Source organism: Excalfactoria chinensis, chromosome 18 (genome assembly GCF_039878825.1).
Source record: "Excalfactoria chinensis isolate bCotChi1 chromosome 18, bCotChi1.hap2, whole genome shotgun sequence".
Classification (NCBI taxonomy): Eukaryota; Metazoa; Chordata; class Aves; order Galliformes; family Phasianidae; genus Excalfactoria; species Excalfactoria chinensis.
The window spans coordinates 856,465-874,495 of record NC_092842.1 but is presented as its reverse complement, the minus strand read 5'-3'; the positions used below and the strand labels follow the sequence as shown (position 1 = coordinate 874,495).

Genomic DNA, 18,031 nt, shown 5'->3' with positions numbered 1-18,031 from the left:
CGGGACGGGGCGGGACGGGGCGGGCGGTGCTGATCCCTCCCGGTTCGGCCCCGCTCTCGCCGCCGCCCCCCGCACCTGCGGCAGGTGCCGCCGCGCAGCATGAACCGGCGGGGCGCGGAGCCGCGGGCGCTGCCCGAGAGGGCGACGGAGCTGCGGGTGAGCGGGACGGGGATCCCCGGGGTGTCCTCCCCGTGGGCGAGAGGCGAGCGGGGTCTGCGGGCCGGGCCTGCGCCTGGTCGGGGGTGGGGAGATCTCCGCTCCTTCCTCCCCTCCCTCCTGCCTGGGCGTAACCGGGGCTGGCTGCGGGGGGCCCGGTGGGAGCGAGTGGGGCTGCGGGGTCGCGGCAGGGATGTCCCGGCTCTGCCAGCCCCGCCGGTGCCGGGCCTGAGCGCTGCTCTGTTCTCTGCCTTCCAGAACAAACTCGTGGACCGATGCGAGCGGCTGCAGCTGCAGAGCGCTGCCATCGCCAAGCACGTGGCCGAGGTGCTGCCCTCCAGGAGCCAGGGTGTGCTGGTGAGTCCCTGCCCTGTCCTGGAGCAAAGTCGGCCCCGGGGCTTCTTGGCACACAGGTGTTGGTCTGCTGCCATCCAACATCATTCTAGAATCACTGAATTATAGGATGGCCCGGGTTGGAAGGGACCTCAAGGATCACAAAGCCCCAACACCCACCACAGGCAGGGCCACCAACCTCCACAATCAATACCAGCCCAGGCTGCCCAGGGCCCCATCCAACCTTGAACGCCTCCAGGGATGGACGGGGCACCCACAGCCTCTCTGGGCAGCTGTTCCAGCACCTCCCACTCTCACAGTAAAGAACTTCCCCCTGACATCCAACCTAAACCTGCCCTCCTTCAACTTCAGTCCATTTCCCCTTGTCCTGCTGTTATCCACCCTGTCCCAGGCAGAGCAGGCGGTTGGTGCTCCCGTGCTGCAGTGGTTAGTGGTCAGCGTGCAATTAGTTGGTGTGCTGGTTGGGCACACAGCAGGTTTGGGGTTGGTTATCCCACTCAGCTCTGTTTGCTGTGGCTCGGGCTCAGTTAACAGAGCAGTGTGAAGAGCTGAGCCCTCAGGAAGCCGACGGGGGCTGTCGGTGCTCATTTGGGTCGCAGCTGTTTCTCCTCCTTTCCCTGGCAGAGCGCTGCCAACAGTGCACGAGAGCTGGTCGTGCAGAGGCTGATCTTTGTGGGGAAGGTGTGTGAGAACGAGGAGCAGCGGCTGCTGGAGGAGGTGCACGCCGAGGAGGAGCGGGCACAGCAGAGCATCCTGACGCAGCAGGCACACTGGACGGAGGCGCTGCAGAAGCTGTCTGCCCTCCGCACGTACCTGGTGGACATGATCACCAACCTGGATGACCAGGGCTTGGTGGTGAGTATCCATCCCCGAGACAAGGGATGCTCCAGCTGCCTCTGTTTTTCATCACGGATGCTCAGACTGAATGATGGCACTGATTGGTTTGTGTGGTGACAGCAGGCAGCTGGAATTGGGCTCCAGGTGATCCCAACAGTCCCCCTGGGTTTCTAGGTGGGCGTCATGCTGCCCGCTTGGTGCAGGTCAGGCTGGGCTGTCAGCTTTCTGCTGCCCTGGTAATAAACATGTGGTTCTTAGGAGCACCCGCAGCTCTTCTTGGGTGTCCATCCTGTTGTGCAGCACAGACCTCTGTCTGTGATATCAACCACCTGGCAGAGCTGAGCTGCAGGTGGTGCAGCGTCCTCAGCTGTTCCCATTCATTTTCTGAGACAAGGAGTGAAAAGTGCCACAGCCAAAGAAAATGGATGTTGGATGCTTGCTGAGGTCAGGGCTGCTTTCTGTGGGTCAGGAAGAAGGTTGGTGCTCCCTGGGTCCCTGGGTTTGGGATTTTCCCTGTGGGAACTTCAGCTGTGATGACTCTTTCTCTCCTTGTCCGCAGAATGCAGAACAAGACATCTTCGAGAGGTCAGTACCTGCCTGCTCCTGCTTTTCCTCACCCCTTCTCCGAGCCTGCCCAGCGCCTCCTGCCTTCCCCCAGTGTGCAGCACAGCTCTGCTCTTCCCTCCCTTGTGCTGAGGACAAGAACGGAGCACAGAGATTCTCATGTGTCCTCTGCTCTTTGCTTCACGCACTGCTCTGCACCTCCGCAGGCGCCTGCAGGTGCTCTGACAGTTGCTGGCAGGAGACCTCCAGCCCCTCAGAGAACAGCACAGTGCTGCCCTGCAGGCAGGGTCACATCGCCCACCTGAGGAGCTGACCTGCTGGTTCTGCCTGCAGCTTCCCTGCAGAGAGCAATAAACCCACAGCAGCACAGCGTGCTGGATGGTGCCAGATGAGCCGATTTGTGCTGGAAGCTGCAGGGACCCAGCAGGTCCTTACCCTCGTTATGTGGGATCTGCAGTCCCAGCTCACTCCCCTGCTCCAGCAATCAGGCTTTATCCACACAAAACCTCACAGGGGAACCCGATGCTCTCCCTGCAGCCCGCTCTTGTGACTCCTCCAGCTCACGTTTCCCTGCTCCTTCCTGGAGGGCTCCACCACCACCTCTCAGCAACTGCCAGTGAATCACCAGATTTCAAAGTAACTGCTGTGTCTCTTTGCTAGGACGGAGGTGGCGGAGGGAATCTTAGAGCCTCAGGAGTCTGCCAAGTTAAACTTTAATCAGCAGCGTGTTCAGAGTCCGCTGCTGCACCGGCTGTGGGCCTCTGCGGTTCTCTGCTGCGTGGCAGGTCAGTGTCCTTCCCATTTGGATTCCTGCAAGCTCAGTTTGCACCCCTTTAAAGCCCCGGGTGCAGCGTAACCGCCCTGAGGCTGCGTCCTGCCTCGGCACTGGAGGACCTGGCACCTCCCGTCCCCCTGTGCTGCCCCACCTCCATGTCCTGCCTGGGGCTCACAGGGTGGGCAGCTGGGGGAGCGGGCAGTGGCTCTGAGCAGCTGCTGGTGGCTGTGAGGCTGAGGAGCCACGTGTGTTGGGGCAGCAGTGCTGGTGTGGCAGCTCTGAGCAGGATTGGTTTCCATCTGGCAGCGATCAGCTTGGAAGGCTGACTGTGTCTCTGGAGTGGCAGCCCAGTGGTCTGGTTATCTGGGGGCCTCATCCTGCCAGGTGTTGAATGCTGGGCAGAGGTTGATGAAGCAGGAACCCCACACAGCTAAAGGCTCACCTGCTCCAGCCCCATTTCTGCATCAGCTGTAGGCATAAAATAAATGAGAGGGTGGGGAAAGCAGGGCAAGGAAAGGCACCGGGCAGGAAACTGCATCTCCTGGGAGTGGGCAGAGGTGAGTCACGCAGGCACCTTTCCTCTTCGCGTAGGGATTTACAGGGCAGGGGAAATGCTTGTGCAGTTACTCAGTGCTCACACCCCGCTCACGGGCTGCTGAGGTGTGTGTGTGTGGGAAGGATGGCACAGGGAAAGCGTGTGGGCCCCACAGGGCTGGGAGCTGCCTCTGTGCTGTGAATGAAGCACCTGTCCTTGCGTCACAGCAAAACAGACCAGCTGCGGTTCATCCAATCCCTGGTGCCACCTCCTGAGGCTGCTCCAAACTGCTCCGTGCTGACGGACTGTTCTGAGCTGATGAACGACTTTGGGTTGATTGTGCTTTGTGGCAGGGCAGGGATTTCCTCTGCCCACCCCTCCTTGTTCCTGCGGTACCAGCTTGGCTGGTTTCCCCACACAGGTGCCATCCCGGCGGGCTCCTGGCTTACCCTGGGGAGGAAGAGCAGGTCAGGGAGGCTGCAGGGATGGGGCTGGGGTTTGGTTTCTCCCTGCCATGCATTGGAATGACAGCCAGTCCCTGCTGGGATCACTGCTCTCCTTCGTACTATTGGCATCCTGTCTGTATGGGACAGGAACCCCAGGCCATTGCCTCTGCTGTGTTTGTTCGGTGCAGTGAGTGCAGGTTCCTGCCTGGATTGGGCCCGTGGCTCAGAGCAGTTTCCTTCTCTCCCTTCTCACACCACTCTAGGAAGTGGCACGTAAGCGCAGCCCCTATCACTGTGGGGAGCAGGTGGGCCCATCACTGTAGGGGTGTTTCTGGCTGTGGTTCTTGGGGCGGTGAATTCACTGTGTGCTTCTCTCCCAGGCTCTGAGGAAATCAGCATAGATGAGAAAACTGTCAGCCCCCACCTGAGCCTGTCGGAAGACAAGAAGACCCTGACCTTCAGCGCCAGGAAAGCAAAGCTGGACTTGGATGGCCCCGAGCGCTTCGACCACTGGCCCAACGCTTTGGCTGCTGCAGCTTTCCGCACAGGGCTGCACGCGTGGAAGGTCAGCGTGGAGAAGAGCTGTGCCTACAAGCTGGGGGTGTGCTACGGCTCCCTGCCACGGAAGGGGCCCGGCAATGAAGCCCGTCTGGGCTTCAACTCTGCTTCCTGGGTCTTCTCACGCTACGACAAGGAGTTCAGGTTCTTGCACGCCGGTCAGCCCCAGCCCGTGGATCTGCTGAGAGCTCCGGCTGAGATCGGTGTGCTGGTTGACCTCGATGGAGGAGAAGTGCTTTTCTACGACCCCGACTCCTGCACCATCCTCTTCTCACACAGGGAGGCATTTGTGGCACCGCTCTACCCTGTCTTCGCAGTGGCACACCAGAGCATCTCACTCAGCCAGTGAGAGGCTGACTGCAAACACAGGGCTGTAAGGACAGTGACTGTATACAGCACACAGTGCCTTTGTGGGGTGACACGTGCCCAGACTGGGCTACCAGCATGTACAGTGATCAGAAAAGACCTGCCTTCAGCCTGTACATCTGTTCTCTTGTTTTACAATGGCTTTCAATCTCCTTTGGGTGACTGAGCTCGTGGTGTTTGCCCTCCAGGACCCAGAGCTTTGGGAAAGACCCACATCAGTCCCCAAACACCTCCTACAGCTGTTGGAGTCCTCAGGGCTGGGGGAGGGGAGCTGGGAGGTGCTGCAGCAGGGAGCAGAGCTCCCACTGAGCCCAGGTCAGCAAAGGAGGACCTTGGCCCTCCACACCATTTTGCTCAGCACAGAGCTGCAAGTGCAAAGTGGGGAGAGCAAAACTGTGAAAGCTGGGGCATGGGATCAGTGTTTAACACCTGGCTCTGCCAGCGAATCATTGAGTTCCTCTTCAGAACAAGGGCTTCTTTCCAGCTCCGATGGGGAGGAGAGCAGGCAACAAAACACTCCATGCTGCAGGAATGCAAATGATTTCAGTCTTGACTGAAGGTTAAGAGCTGCTTGGGGAAATGAAAGAGAAGTGGCAGAAGCATGGAAGGCTGTAGGGGACACTTGGAAAGAGGAGACCCAGCAGGGGGAGGGACACCATGAATTGGGGTTGTCACTTATGGGTGACCCACACAGGGCAGGAACACCCCCATGGACATCAGCATCTCCCAGAGCAGAGGAGCAGCAAGACAGGATCCATTAGCATTGATGTGAATGGAGCTGCTTGTTCCTAGGGCTTGGCAAGGCTGAGCATATTACAGTGAAAACAGGCAGCTGATTGATAGTGGGAAAGCTGTTGGACTGACACTGAGCTTGGGGAAAGAAATGCGTTTCCTTGGTGTTTAAAAATCGTTGTCTTTATTTCTCAGAGTCCCAATCAGTGATTAACTCTGCTGGCACTAAATTACACTAAGCAAAACTCTGCATCTCCAGACTGCTTTGCACACAGGAGCTGTGACTGCCTCCAGCTCCAGGGCACAGGGAGCTGCTTGGTCCGCCAGGTGTGCAGGCAGTGCAACCACTGCTCTGCTGGCAGCCTGTCCCTGGGCAGCTCTGCAGGCATCGTGACTAGGAAGGGATAACTATTGGTCTGCCATCCCTCCTGATGGAATTAACTTGCTGGAGCACTGATGAAGTGAAATGCTTTCTGTGTTACACCCAGATACGTTCCCCAGCCCCAGCAGGCCCTGCCCCACATGAAGCACTTGGAAAGAAAACAGCCCAAATGCTGAGTGTTCCAGTAGCTTTATTGCCTGGATGTCGGGCAGCAGCTCCCTGCGTGCTCAGAAGCGCTCGTTTATTTTCCTTACCCCAAACAGCAGCAAGAAGTCAGAGCCCAGGAGCGGCTCAGCACTCAGCAGCAGCTCCGGTCGCTCCCAAGGGCAGCTCTCGTTGCTACCCCTTCTCGATGAGGGCCAGGAGGTGGCTCAATGTGGGCAGGACGTGGCCCGGCGGCACCTCCGGCCCCGCGCTCCGCCCATGGCCGTGCAGTAGGAAGCTGTGCATACCCGCCTCCCGCGCCGCCCTGTAATCCCTGCTGTAGTCATCCCCGACGTGTGCCGCCTGCTCCGGCAGCGCCCCGCCGAGGCGCAGGGCCGTCCTGAAGATCTCCGGGTCCGGTTTAGCGACGCCCGCGGCCTCGGAGGTGAGCACGAAGTGGAAGTGGTGCCGCAGGCCGCAGCGCAGCAGGATGCTTTCCAGCCGGTTATCGAAGTTGGAGACCACCCCCATGCGGAGGCCGCGCCGCCGGCAGCAGCTCAGGGTCTCGCTGGCTCCCGGCAGCAGCTCCCAGCTGTGCGCGTTGCAGTAATCCCGGTACAGGTTCTCTGCCATCAGGGCCAGCACGGCGTCCTCGCGCACACCCGAGAGCCGGAAGGTTTCCATGGCGACCTCCAGCCACCACTGCCTGGAGCTCAGCCCCTCGGCACGGCCGTAGTTGGGGAAGCGGCGGCTCTGGGCCGCGTAGGCCGCGCGGAAGGCCCGGCTGAGCGCCTCGGGCTGCAGCTGCACGCCGTGGGACCGGGCCTCGGCCGCGTAACTCAGCCCGACGGGCTCCCGGAGCCGCAGGAGCGTGTCCTTCACGTCCCACGTCACGAGGCGCAGCCTGAGCATCGCCCCGGCCGCGGGCAGGATGGAACCTGCAGCGCAGCGCGGGGCCGGACCAGCCCCGAGGTGGGGGCTGCGCTGTGCGGGGAGCGGGGGGGGGCGGAGGGGAACGGCCGCTCTGCGGTCAGACCGGGCCGAGCACAAAGACGGGACGGCGGGGCCGGGCCGCAAAGCGCCGCTCCCCCCTCGTGCTTCCGGTTACGCCCCTTCCGCCTCAGGCCCGCCCCGCCGCCGCCTCCTCCCTCAGCCAGCGCAGCAGCTGCGGCGTGAAGTAGGTGATGATGGCGTCCGCCCCTGCGGGGAGAGCGGGCGGGAGGCCGGGGCTGGAGCGGGGCTGGAGCGGGGCTGGGGGCGGCCCGCCCTCGTGCCGTCCCGCTTCTCACCTGCACGCCGGAAGGCGGCCGTGGCCTCCATGACAGCGGCCCTCAGGCTGAAGGCGCCCGCCTGCGCGCCGTGCCACAGCATGGCGAACTCCCCCGAGACGTGGTACGCGGCCAGCGGGTGCGTGGGGTGCTGCGGGGAACGGGGCTCAGCGGGACGGCGGGGCTGCGGCGCTGCCTGGCCGCCCCCGACCCCCCGACCCCTCCTCTGGGACACCCGGTGCCCCCAGCCCGGCCTTACCCGCTCCTTGACGTCCCGCACGAGGTCCAGGTAGGGCATCCCAGGCTTCACCATCAGCATGTCTGCGCCCTCACGCACATCCCGGTCCTGCAGATGCACACAATGTCCCAAAGGCTTCACGGCTGACGGATGTTTCCTCACAATTCCTGACCCAGCCGTTACTTTCCCAGCAGTTCAGGGCACAGAACGGGCCCCCAGCAGCCATAGAAGCCCACAGCCGGGCCTGGCACCTCATCCCTTCTCCCCACACTCCAAGCCACAGTGGGGAATGGAGCGCCCTCCCTATACACGGCCTTCAGGCTCTGAGCTGAGCTGATAGTCGTCAAGGTTCTGCCTTGCGCAGGTTAAGGCCCCTTGGCCATCTTGGACAGATGACTTTTTGGTCCCCACAAAGCCGCAGGGCCCAGCTGGACTCACCACAGCCCGCAGTGCCAGGCCGCGGGCACCCGGGGGCAGCTGGTAGCAGCGACGATCTCCAAAGGCAGGTTTGGATTGTGCAGCATCCCTGGAACAAGCAGGGCACAGGAATCGGTGCCTTCAGTGTGAAACCAGGCCGGGATAGTGTCCAGAGCTGCTCCCCCTTCCTCCCCATCTGACTCAGGAGCCAAGGTTCGTCCCCAAATACACTCTGGTGCAGCGCTGGCTCCCTCCCTCCTTGCTGCTCCTGCAAACGTGGGCTGTTCCCATCTCTGTAGAACCTCACCTGAAGGGTCCATAGAAGCACGATGCAAACTTGGCACTGTAGCTCATCACTGAGACCTGCAGAGGAGAGTGGGGCTGTGAGGGCTGGAGCTCTTTCCTGCATCATGGCTCAAGGGTGGTAGGAATTCCCTCCTACAGTTGGTTTATATTCTGTCCTGTTCCTCTGCCCCCTACCACAGGCCTGGCACCTCACCGGCCCCACGTGTCTGGCCAAGAACCCTCCCTTCTTCCATGCACGAGGGCAGGAAAATGCCTGCAGCATATCCTGAGCAACATGAGGTTTGCTTCATCCACTCTGTGCCCAGGCTGCTTCAAGGTGCAGCCACCCCACTGGGGTTGCTCCCGTGGCACACACATTACATCCTCACCTTGTTGCCCATGTCGTTGGAGATCAGAGCCTTCTTTATGGCTGCAACGCGCCCATCCATCATATCCGAGGGGGCAACAATGTGGCAGCCTGTGGAGGAGGCCAGAGATAATAAGCCCAGGGCTGTAACTGCCTGCGGGAGGAGGTGACCCTTGTACATCTTCCCCAGATCAGTGGAAGCCCTCCCACTGCAGCCAGGCATGGTTTGCTTTTGGGCTGACTCTAAGTGACAAGAGCCATGTGTGGCTGCTGCTGCTGCTGCAAGGCATTGCTCACCTGCTTGGGCATAAGCCAGTGCCACTTCTGCTAGCCGCTGGCAACTGGCCTCATTCTGGATGGTGCCATCTTCCCGCAGGATGCCTGGAAGAAAAAGTGAGTCAGGCAAGAGGCAGAACAGTGAGATGATGGCCTCGATCCTTGGAGTTCTTTAACAGTCTATAGAGATGCTCAGAGCAACAGTGGGGAAGGTGTTAGAGCTGGATAAAGAGGGGCTGAGCAGGCCCCACCAGCACCCAAAAGTCCACATGAGAAAGCAGAAACCCCCAGGTGCTCCTGGTAAGAGGAAGGTGCCTAAACAGCACCCCAGTGCTCACCGCAGTGCCCGTGGGAGGTGTAAGGACACAGGCAGACATCACAGGCAATGAGCAGCTGTGGGAACGTGGAGCAGATCTTCCTGATGGCCTGGATGGCAGGTGTGTCTTCTGCATCTGCAGCAGAGCCTCTTTCGTCCTGCAAGAAGAAACACGGCTGAGCACACAGAGCTGAGGTCCTCCCACCAGCTCCTCCATGGCCACAGGTCAACCCAGGGAGTGTTCCTGAACTATGAGCCGTCACACTGCAGTGCGGGGTGATCACCAGTGGTGGAAAAGGGTGACAGAGCAGTGACACCGAAATGAGTGCAGATCCTGGGGACTCCCTGCAACAGCTCCCAGTGCAGGACTGGGTCAGGAGGAGCAGCACATGATGTGCTCTTCTCAGGCTTCCATGCTGCTCTCTGAAATGCGGAGCTCTCTGTTCTCATCTCACCACTCGCACAGAGAAACACAGCACAGGCACCCAAACCTACTGGGAGCATCTGGGTGTTGCTGCGGTTTCCCATCCACATCCTGCTCTGTGGAATGGGCTGCCACTACCCCAAACTGCCCGTGTTTCACTGGGAGACCCTCCGGCCCCACAGTGATCCCCCACACCTCTGCAGACCCCTGCCACCACCTGCTCATGCACACTGACCTTGGGGACCTTGCTGGGCACCCCGAAGATGAGCACACACTTCAGACCATCCTCAACAAGGGGCTGCAGCATCCCCTCCAGCTTGTTGACTCCATACCTGAGAAAACCAAAGTGAAGGTGCGCTGCCAGGCACCCAGACCTGCCCTGGGGGATGGGGTGGACAGGAGCCATGTTGAAGGCTGACCTGGACACCCTGCATCACTGCCACAAGGCAGAGGGGGCTGTTCATGTCCAGGGGCAGGGATGCTCAGCAGCATACAGCACCCACTTGAGCACCCTCAGCTCATTCTGCTTTGGCACCGGCATCTTTGTGATCCAGCAAACACACCATGAGTACACCCAGTGCCGGCACACAGCCCTCTGACCTGAGCAGTGCACCCAGCTGCTGGCCAGGCCCTGCCTGCTGGGACACTCAGCGATGGACCCGAGTTAAACATTAAGTTGGATGCTGGCGCACACCAAGCAGCAGTGGGAGATACAGGGGAGGTGCTGCTGGAAGGAACAATCCGGACCCTTATCTGGGGCAACAGCACAGTTATCTACAGGCAGGGACAGAGCAGGGAGCCTTATGCTGTCTCTGCTCTGAAAGGATGAGCGTGCCCTGCCCTTGGATCCCTTATCTCAGCTTTCCCATTACAGCCCTGAGCATGCCAGGCTTGGGCTCAGCACAGCACGCAGGGTGCTGGACACCATGCCTGGCACGGCACAGAGTGCAGGCTGTGCTGTACGTGCTCTGCTTGCACAACCATGGCTGAGTGCCCAGGACCAGCAGATTGAGAGCTGGGAGCAACGAAGTCCTGTGTGACTTCACCAAGCTTCCAGGAGCCCCTCTCGTGCTGACCCACCTCCCACTGCCCAACAGCAATGGCTGATGTGGAAAACCTGCCCAGCACACCCTGCCCCTGGGAACGTCCCACCCCGGCCTCTGTCCAAACCTTGCAAAGGTAGCAGCAGCTGCCCACCCTGCAAGGCTGAATGCAGGACAGGAGTCCACGTGCAGTTGCTGTTGGCCTCCCTGTTCTCTTCCAGCTTCTCTGTGTGCCCAATGGGACCCTGGCACCACCCAGCACCCCCACTTTGCTCTGCTTTGAGCAGAGGGATGTTTCCACCCTACTTGGTGCTGGGGGGATCCCCAGCGCAGGGAATATGTACAACAATACAGGAGTGTTGTCCCTGTCTTGTGCTCATCCCTGGCTGCAAAGCAGCTCCTGGCTGGCTCTGGCCCTTACCTGGCTTGTCCAGGGAGGCTGGCAATCGGCTCCACCGCATCAGGGCTGTCACTGCAGAGGGCAGATGGGACAGAGATGTGAGCACTTGGTGTCAGAAGGGAGATCACAGACGGGCAGTACCCACAGAACCCAGCCCTGCCCCACACTTGTCCACAGGGAATCTTGTGGGTAACCTCATCCCCTCTGACTGCTCGGGGGGTGTCCCTGCCTGCAGTGTCCTGCCCAGCCAACCCCAGCTTGGTCTGCCTCCAGTCCAGAGCACCAGGGCTCACTCACGTGACAAAGATGGGGTAGATGAGGTTGGAGGCATTGAAGGTGGTGGCTGTGCACTGCCACGAGCGCAGCACGGGGTGGAAATAGCCACTGTGAAGAAGTGAATCTGCCTGCATCCTGGGAATGCACGGGGATGTGGTGAAGAGAGACCCTGAAACAGAAGGAATGAGAGATGGGGAAAAAAGAACGTGACGGCCCCGTGTGCTGCTCTGCTTGGACTCTGTGAGCTGCACTGAATTCCCCAGGGCATTTGCTTCCCAGGCTGCAGGGATGAAGCAGGAGCTTCCGCCCCATAACCCAGTGAATGCCATTCCTGCTCTGCTAACATCAGCCTGCAGGCTGCACGCCGCCCTGCGCAGCCACAGGACTTGCCCGTAACAGTATTTTCTTCTCCCACACCTCACTAATCGTCTTGTGACTGGGCAATTTAGACCTACATCTCACAACAACAAGGCTACTCACACAATTGCATACATAAAAGGACCATAAAAGCACCACGATGATGCTCACACATGGTGCAGAACACACAGGCAGTGTCCTGGCCCAGGCCCGCTCCGTGCCCACACAGCAGAGCCCTTGGGAGGCCGGCAGTGCTCGGGCGCAGCTCCAGGCAGCAGAACAAAGGGCTCAGTGAGCACAGCACACCTCGAGAACCCACAACATGCTCCAAGCTCTGATCCCACGGACGGGGACGGCTGGGAGCGGAGGCAGCAGCTCCCATTGCTCTGTCAGGGGCAGATATCGGCCACAGCCTGCACCGGAGGAGCTTGTCCAGAGGAGATAACAGTGCTGCTGGGGGACCCCCGCCCCTGGGCCCCCACAGGGGAAGCTGCCATCAGCAGAGCTTGGTGCTAACACTGCTCACAAGGCAGCAAGGAGGGGCTGGGGGGCACTGCCCACAGCCGAAGCGGAAAGCTGAGCTCCCAGGAGACACAATTGAGCTACATTAATGAGGGCGGGTTAATTAGCAGTCAGCAACAAAGGACAACGTGTTCAGAAGGATTGTAGCTTCCAGATAGGATCTGGAAGCGGTGTGCTCGCAGATGCTGTGGAAGCACATGCAGTGACAGCACAGGAGTGGTGGCACAGTTCGCAGCACTCACTGCTCTGTGACTTCCCGTGTTTTCTTCCCTTTTTACCTCAAACCAGGCACTGCTGGAGCGCTCGGGGCAGAGCCGGGCAGAGCTCCGTGCCTCCCGCCAGGCCCGGCACCAGGCGCGGGTTGCTCGCTGCTTGCTGGCCCACCGCAGCCCGGCACAGCCGCACGCCGTTACTGAGCCCTCAGGGCTCGTCCTGGAGCTGCTCCGCAGCGTCTGTCCCCACTCCGCGCGCCGCCGGTCCCAAGGGCACAACCCGGCACTGCCAGGCTCTCTCCCCAAGGCCGCTCTGCCCTTGAGGAAGCCCGGAGCTCCGCACGCCCCGAGACCCGGCCGAGCGTCTCCCCCGCCCGGCGGCGCTGCGGGAGGCGGCGGGAGCGCCGAGCCCGCAGGTAACAGCGCGTCCGGGGCCAACAGCACCGCCTCAACGGGCCGGGCCGCGCGGACGCCTCCCGGCCCCGGAACGCTGCGCGCCGAGCCCGGGCACGGCAGGCCGCCTCTCCGTGCGTGCGGCACCGAACCGAGCCCGCAGCAACGCCCGCAGAACCCCGCTCACAACCCCGCAACCCCGCGCTCACCTGCCGCCGCTTCCCGCCGCAAGAGCCCAGCTCGATTTGCATAGTCCCGCCCTCTCATTTGCATACCACCACCCCTCGGCTCCTCGCAGAGGCGCGAAGTCTCGCGCGGCGGAGCGCGGGAAAGGGCTGGCGCGCTCCCAGTGGCGGGAAGGCGCCCCGCGCGGCTGGAGGCGGCAGTGGGCGCTGTGTGCCCAGCCCCGCGGCAGCCCCGCAACGCAGCGCCGTGTCTGCTTCAGCCGCACTTAAACACCGAGAACAGCTCATGTATTAACGACGGAGATCAAAGGTTCAAGTTCCGTAAAGAATCTTTTATTTAAATCCTGGTCTGTGCCGGGATACACCCCAACACGTACAAAAAAACTTAATAATTATTGAGTACAACCCCCAAACCAAGAAGGAGAACTAGTTTTGTTCTCGGGGCCTTGGGAAGACGTGTTTATATCGCACATCAGCCAAACGGCTGCATCTGTTTAGAAGTTTTCCTCATGTTTCCTTTAGCAGAGCCCAGTTCAGTCCCAATGTTGGGTTTATAAGCCTTGGAAAGCATCAGTCAAATAAAGCGCCGTGTCCAAACAATGAGCTGATTCTAACAGGTAGTTTCTCAGCTGGTTTGACCCCATCTTTCTCACAGAGGCTGTTAGAACAGCACAGGTTTGAAGCCGGCCTTCCCACACAGGACTGTGCTGTCCCTGCTGCGCCCCAGGAGCTCACAGCACCACGAGGAAGGCCACACACCTCCAGGGGCTTAAAAGGCAACTCAGAAACCAACCCAGCCCCAAAGCCACCACTGCTGTAACGCAGCAACCAGCAGCCTGTCTGCAGGAGCTGCAGCTCCGCAGTGGAGGATACGGAGCTGAGACCATCGGAAGCCACTGCTGCCCGCTGCGGAGCTGCAGCACAACACGCACCTCCTGCAGCCTTTTGCTGTTCCTCAGGCACAGTTTTGCAGTTAGCTTTGCTTAAGGTTGTTCATCCAAGTCCCTCTTTGTCTCCGAGGGCTTTAAAGACACAAAACAAGCACTTCTGGTAACGAGTTCACTTTGGAAGTGCCTTCAAGTCTTTTTTAATTATTATTCTGGTTCATTGAGGGGAGGAATTCGGTTCAGGGGAGCACTGGCCCTTGTACTGTGTGCTGCATCCAGCATCACTGTGAAAGAGCAGGGAAGAGAAGGCACAGCCAGAATGCAAGACAGTGAAGGGAAAAACATCACTTGGATAAAGAGCTTGAACAGTCAGCTTCTAAGGCTCTCAACATCATCGTGTAGACTCTAAACCCCGAAGGGTTAATAAGCCAGGATTCAGATCTTCGCTTGGTTTACTGAGCTTATTCATAAGCTCTTTCAGGTTCTCCAGGTCACTTCTGTGCTGAGCCATCTGACATTGCTCTTTTTTCCCTTTGTTTTAGAGTCAATCCAGCATAAAAATACCAGACCCATTACTGTCTGTTCAGCACCTGGGGAAGCTGCCAAGTCCCCTGCATGCAGGGAGGTGAGGCACCCATGAGAAACGCTTTAGCCAAGTCCTTTGTGTACACGCTAAAGCCAAAGAGAGATTCCAGAAGAACAGTACAGAGCTCTACTGGAAACCAGAGGGGACACAGCAAGATTTCTTTACACCATTTATATCCCTAGTAACAAAAACCCAACCCTGTATGTCCCATTGGCAAGCTCAGTTGTCCACCTCTTCCTCATCATTTTGCTCTTCTTCCTCCATCCTTTCATCATCATCATCATTATCATCTTCTCGGCTCTTATCTTGTTCCTCTGAGTCTGCCTTCTTGTCTTTATCTTTTCTCGCTTCTTTCTTTCCCTTCTGTTCACGTCTGTAAACTAAGAAGAAAAACAACAGTGAAAAACTGCAAGCCAGTGTTTCCACCACATTACAGCAGCCCAGTGTCCACCTGCTGAACTCATAGCAGCAACTCCCCCTGTTATTAGAGCTGCGCTGTGAGAAATCAGGCTAAGTTTCAGCAGAAAAATGCTGAAAAGGACACAGGATTTCACGTTTGCAGGCAACACCTACGACTTTCCTTACACAGACCATGGGGGACTGATATCAGATAAGACTTTCTCAGTTCTCATCGGTCGTGAAATGCCATCCCAGCTGTTAAGGTGCACATTATTAACCTCCACACAAATGCACTGTAAGATGGCAGGCAAACAAGTGCTTGCCGGGCAAAGTCTTATTTTTACAGGACAGGCAAGTAAGGGCTGCTTGTCTGATGCTGTAAGGAAACAACTCGGTGCTGCTGAAGCTCCTCCGTAGGATCACAGGCCGATACCTTCCAGGGATTCCTTCAGAGGGGCAATAAATCGCTGGAACTCCATTTCCTCCATGGCTGAGAGCACATCGCCTGCGTTCAGCGTTTTCCTCTTCCCCTTCATGGCAAAGTTGTTTGCACTGGTCAGAAACAAGGAGAAGAGATGTCATGGATAACTGCCATCAACCCGCTCTTCTTCATTACAGTTCTACACGTGTCCAGAGGAGGGCCACAAAAATACACTATGGATGCAAACAACGAGCCCCAGAGCAGCCAGCAGAGATCTGTGTTATAACACCAGCCGCTGCTCATCCCACACAGCGAGCTCTTACCATGAGGTCGCATAGAGCACGAACACACTGGCTGCTCGGGATATCGCACTGCGGGCTTCTTTGGAGATGTTCACCCCGTCGGGCAGCTGGAAAGCAAACAAACCAACCAACACAGACGTGTTACATGTTGGAAAGCAAACAAACCAACCAACACAGACGTGTTACATGTTGGAAAGCAAACAAACCAACCAACACGGAGTGTTGCTCTGACCAACAGTGTTACATGCCGGAAAGCAAACAGCCCTGTCAGCTGCTGCTCCGTGCGGCCCAGCGCTGCCCCGTGCACACGCCGGTTCTGCTGCGGCACTCAGAGCTCAGCGCGGCCCTCAGGTGAGGCGAGAGAGATCGAGGGCTCCGTGTTCGCGCCCAGCCCCGCGGCCGGCACCCACCGCCTCCTTGATGATGCGGGTGATGACGGCGTTGGGCAGGTTCAGATCCTCCGGTCGCTCCGCCATGTTGGGCCTCCCGCGCCGCGCGGCCCCGTCCCACAATGCACCGCTCCTTCCCGCCCTGCCCCGCGGCCGCCGTTGCCTGGAGACGGGGAGGCGGTGGGCGGGAAATGGGAGGGGGGGGGGGCGTTATGGCGGTGGGGGCGGTGGGGGGGGCGGTCTGTGTCATCCGACCTCTGGAAAGAAAACGATCTGAGTGAGAAAAAGCACTGCCATATTCCTCACCACACCTACCGGGTGACCTGACACTGCTCCCACTTCGGGAGATCCCTATTGCTGTGAGGCCTTGTAAGGCTTGTAAGGCCTTGTAAGCCTTGTAAGGCCTTGTAAGGCTTGTAAGGCCTTGCTGAGCTCAGGCTCACTAGGGCTGAACGTTTCCAGCCCGCAGCTTATGGGTTCCTTTTGCTAAAGCAACACATTGGTTACTAATCCCCATTGCTAAAGAAGCAGGTCGAGCTGCTGCTGTGCTGGGCTGGTACCCGGGGCTGGGAGCAGGACCTGGCAGTGCAGGCTTTCCTACAGCAGGAGCAGCGCTGGGGATGATGCACAGCAGTTGTAGGATGTGTTAATAACTGAAGTTATAGCTTGTATTGGGCACAGCATTACGGGTACACAAAGGGCAGAGCTGGAGGAAGGCTTGTGTGCGTGACAGCGCTGATTACTTTTCCACTTACAGTAATTGTATTAATAAAAGCCTGTCGCGGCTCACACGAACCACGGCTCTCAAATCTTGTTTCCAGCTCTTCAATGTGTTCTTCTGTTAACAGTTCTTCTGCAGGGTCACTCGGTGGCTCTCGGGTGAAGCTCTGCAGCAGGTGTTGCATTACTTTTTAATGGAATAATGACCGATTGTAGCCGGTCCATTTGTAACTGTAACACACGCTGCTAATGCCCGCTTCTGGAGCAGCTGGGGCTTGCTGTTAGCAAAGCCATCGGAAGCTGATCTCTGCTTTGCCAGAAGGAGAGGTTGTTTCCTATATGCCTAACTTCAGAACAAAGCAAGGCAAAGTTGTGTTCTTGTGCAATGGGGGTAGGTTGGAATAGAAGCAGAGATGATGTTGGTCCAGAGCCAGGGACAGACAAAGCTCCTCTGCTCCCAAATAAGGGCCAGGGAGTAACGCCAAGCTGTATTCCCAACTCTTGCAGGCTCGTGATCCAATTCACACCTCTTCTTCCACATCAGTTCTACCAGGATCCACCCTAAACCGCTTTTCAGAGCAAGTTCTGAGTGAGCACAAGTCAGGGAGGGCTGCAAGGTGCCCAGTGCCAGAGCTGAGGGCAGGTCCTGCTGGCTTTATTAGCGCTGGCTGAAAAACAGGAAGAGTGTGAATGTTCACAGAGCTGAAAGCAGGACGCAGCTCAAATCAGAGTCACTTCAGTGATGCAGGATGTTGTCACAGGAGCCTGTTTTCACTAGCTTAGGTTTGTTTTAGAGATTGCTCCTGGCTGCTCTGTGCGCTTTATTTCTTTGTTTTGTATTTTTGGAAGAAAATAAGATAGCATTACTTTTATTTCCCCCTCTGAATGGTATCTTCTAAATTGTTGAGTATTATTAAGTTTTTATCCTGAAACTTAATTCTAATGTCTGGAATAGTCCCTTTTCCCCCACATCTCCTAGAGAACAAATAGCCACTGCAAGGAGCCTGGTTCCCAGCTCAGCACACAGCATGCAGATGGCTCTTGCCCAATTGTCTCCTGACCTCATGTCTGGTGAGGTTAAATCGTCTCTGATGAAGGTCTTCCAGTTCAGCTGTTCCGTCTTTAAGAAACCTCTCTGGGATAAACTCACCATAAACTAATTCAGTAGGTCTGACTACGAAAAACCGCCATCCAAAAACTCTACTGATTGAGTACATATCCCTGTCTGCCCAAAGAAAGACACTTGGACAAGTTATATGTTCGAGTTAAGGAGCTATTTTCAGCTGTGTGTACCAATTGTTACGTTAATGCTAACTTTGTTAATTCACTTTGGAACGTTAATTCACTTTTCTTTTGTAAAGGAAACCTGTGGGGTAACCTCTGATTTGCCTTTCGTACTGTTTGCCTGCATTTGTTTCGCTATGAATCTTGCTTCTGTTTGCGTTGCAGCTCAGAAAGACCTATTTTTCCAGGGCTGAACTGGTGTGGCAGCAGGAAGT

General features: G+C 58.0%; 4 protein-coding genes across 5 annotated transcripts; 1 reads left to right on the top strand and 3 right to left on the bottom strand.

Moving 5' to 3' along the window:
- The first annotated feature begins 41 nt into the window (after positions 1 to 41).
- Positions 42 to 4,706, top strand: BSPRY (B-box and SPRY domain containing). The gene is made up of 6 exons (XM_072352989.1): positions 42 to 156; positions 415 to 513; positions 1,135 to 1,365; positions 1,907 to 1,932; positions 2,572 to 2,696; positions 4,048 to 4,706. Exons 1-6 carry the CDS (start codon positions 100 to 102, stop codon positions 4,572 to 4,574), a joined length of 1,065 nt encoding a protein of 354 aa, XP_072209090.1. The 5' UTR covers positions 42 to 99; the 3' UTR covers positions 4,575 to 4,706.
- Positions 4,707 to 5,505: 799 nt separating this feature from the next.
- HDHD3 (haloacid dehalogenase like hydrolase domain containing 3) lies at positions 5,506 to 6,765 on the bottom strand. Its single transcript, XM_072352991.1, has one exon. The coding sequence runs from the start codon at positions 6,759 to 6,761 to the stop codon at positions 6,045 to 6,047; it is 717 nt and encodes a 238-aa protein (XP_072209092.1). The 5' UTR covers positions 6,762 to 6,765; the 3' UTR covers positions 5,506 to 6,044.
- Positions 6,766 to 6,915: 150 nt separating this feature from the next.
- ALAD (aminolevulinate dehydratase) lies at positions 6,916 to 12,898 on the bottom strand. Its single transcript, XM_072352992.1, has 12 exons — positions 12,853 to 12,898; positions 11,181 to 11,328; positions 10,905 to 10,955; positions 9,676 to 9,772; positions 9,039 to 9,174; positions 8,722 to 8,805; positions 8,447 to 8,535; positions 8,080 to 8,135; positions 7,794 to 7,881; positions 7,377 to 7,463; positions 7,139 to 7,268; positions 6,916 to 7,049 (listed from the first exon to the last, which is right to left on the bottom strand). The coding sequence occupies exons 2-12, from the start codon at positions 11,291 to 11,293 to the stop codon at positions 6,970 to 6,972; spliced, it is 1,011 nt and encodes a 336-aa protein (XP_072209093.1). The 5' UTR covers positions 11,294 to 11,328; positions 12,853 to 12,898; the 3' UTR covers positions 6,916 to 6,969.
- A 243-nt stretch (positions 12,899 to 13,141) lies between these two features.
- POLE3 (DNA polymerase epsilon 3, accessory subunit) lies at positions 13,142 to 15,969 on the bottom strand. 2 transcript variants are annotated; one of them, XR_011905541.1, is made up of 5 exons: positions 15,834 to 15,969; positions 15,445 to 15,530; positions 15,134 to 15,252; positions 13,792 to 14,681; positions 13,142 to 13,677 (listed from the first exon to the last, which is right to left on the bottom strand). XR_011905541.1 is itself a non-coding variant. In XM_072352736.1 (4 exons), exons 1-4 carry the CDS (start codon positions 15,897 to 15,899, stop codon positions 14,521 to 14,523), a joined length of 432 nt encoding a protein of 143 aa, XP_072208837.1. In that variant the 5' UTR covers positions 15,900 to 15,969; the 3' UTR covers positions 13,142 to 14,520. The 2 variants fall into 2 exon arrangements, 1 of the variants encoding a protein (XP_072208837.1); XM_072352736.1 differs by having other exon boundaries at positions 13,142 to 14,681.
- Between the last annotated feature and the right edge of the window lie 2,062 nt (positions 15,970 to 18,031).

Coding starts and splice junctions, on each gene's coding strand:
- BSPRY (XM_072352989.1), top strand. CDS start 100: ATGAACCGGCGGGGCGCGGAGCCGCGGGCGCTGCCCGAGAGGGCGACG. Junction 514..1,134: donor CCAGGAGCCAGGGTGTGCTG/GTGAGTCCCTGC, acceptor TTTCCCTGGCAG/AGCGCTGCCAACAGTGCACG. Junction 1,366..1,906: donor TGGATGACCAGGGCTTGGTG/GTGAGTATCCAT, acceptor CCTTGTCCGCAG/AATGCAGAACAAGACATCTT.
- HDHD3 (XM_072352991.1), bottom strand. CDS start 6,761: ATGCTCAGGCTGCGCCTCGTGACGTGGGACGTGAAGGACACGCTCCTG.
- ALAD (XM_072352992.1), bottom strand. CDS start 11,293: ATGCAGGCAGATTCACTTCTTCACAGTGGCTATTTCCACCCCGTGCTG. Junction 7,882..8,079: donor TGCTTCTATGGACCCTTCAG/GTGAGGTTCTAC, acceptor TGCTTGTTCCAG/GGATGCTGCACAATCCAAAC. Junction 7,050..7,138: donor GGCCGCCTTCCGGCGTGCAG/GTGAGAAGCGGG, acceptor CTCTCCCCGCAG/GGGCGGACGCCATCATCACC.
- POLE3 (XM_072352736.1), bottom strand. CDS start 15,899: ATGGCGGAGCGACCGGAGGATCTGAACCTGCCCAACGCCGTCATCACC. Junction 15,253..15,444: donor GTGCTCTATGCGACCTCATG/GTAAGAGCTCGC, acceptor GTTTCTGACCAG/TGCAAACAACTTTGCCATGA. Junction 14,682..15,133: donor TCTGAAGGAATCCCTGGAAG/GTATCGGCCTGT, acceptor TTTTCTTCTTAG/TTTACAGACGTGAACAGAAG.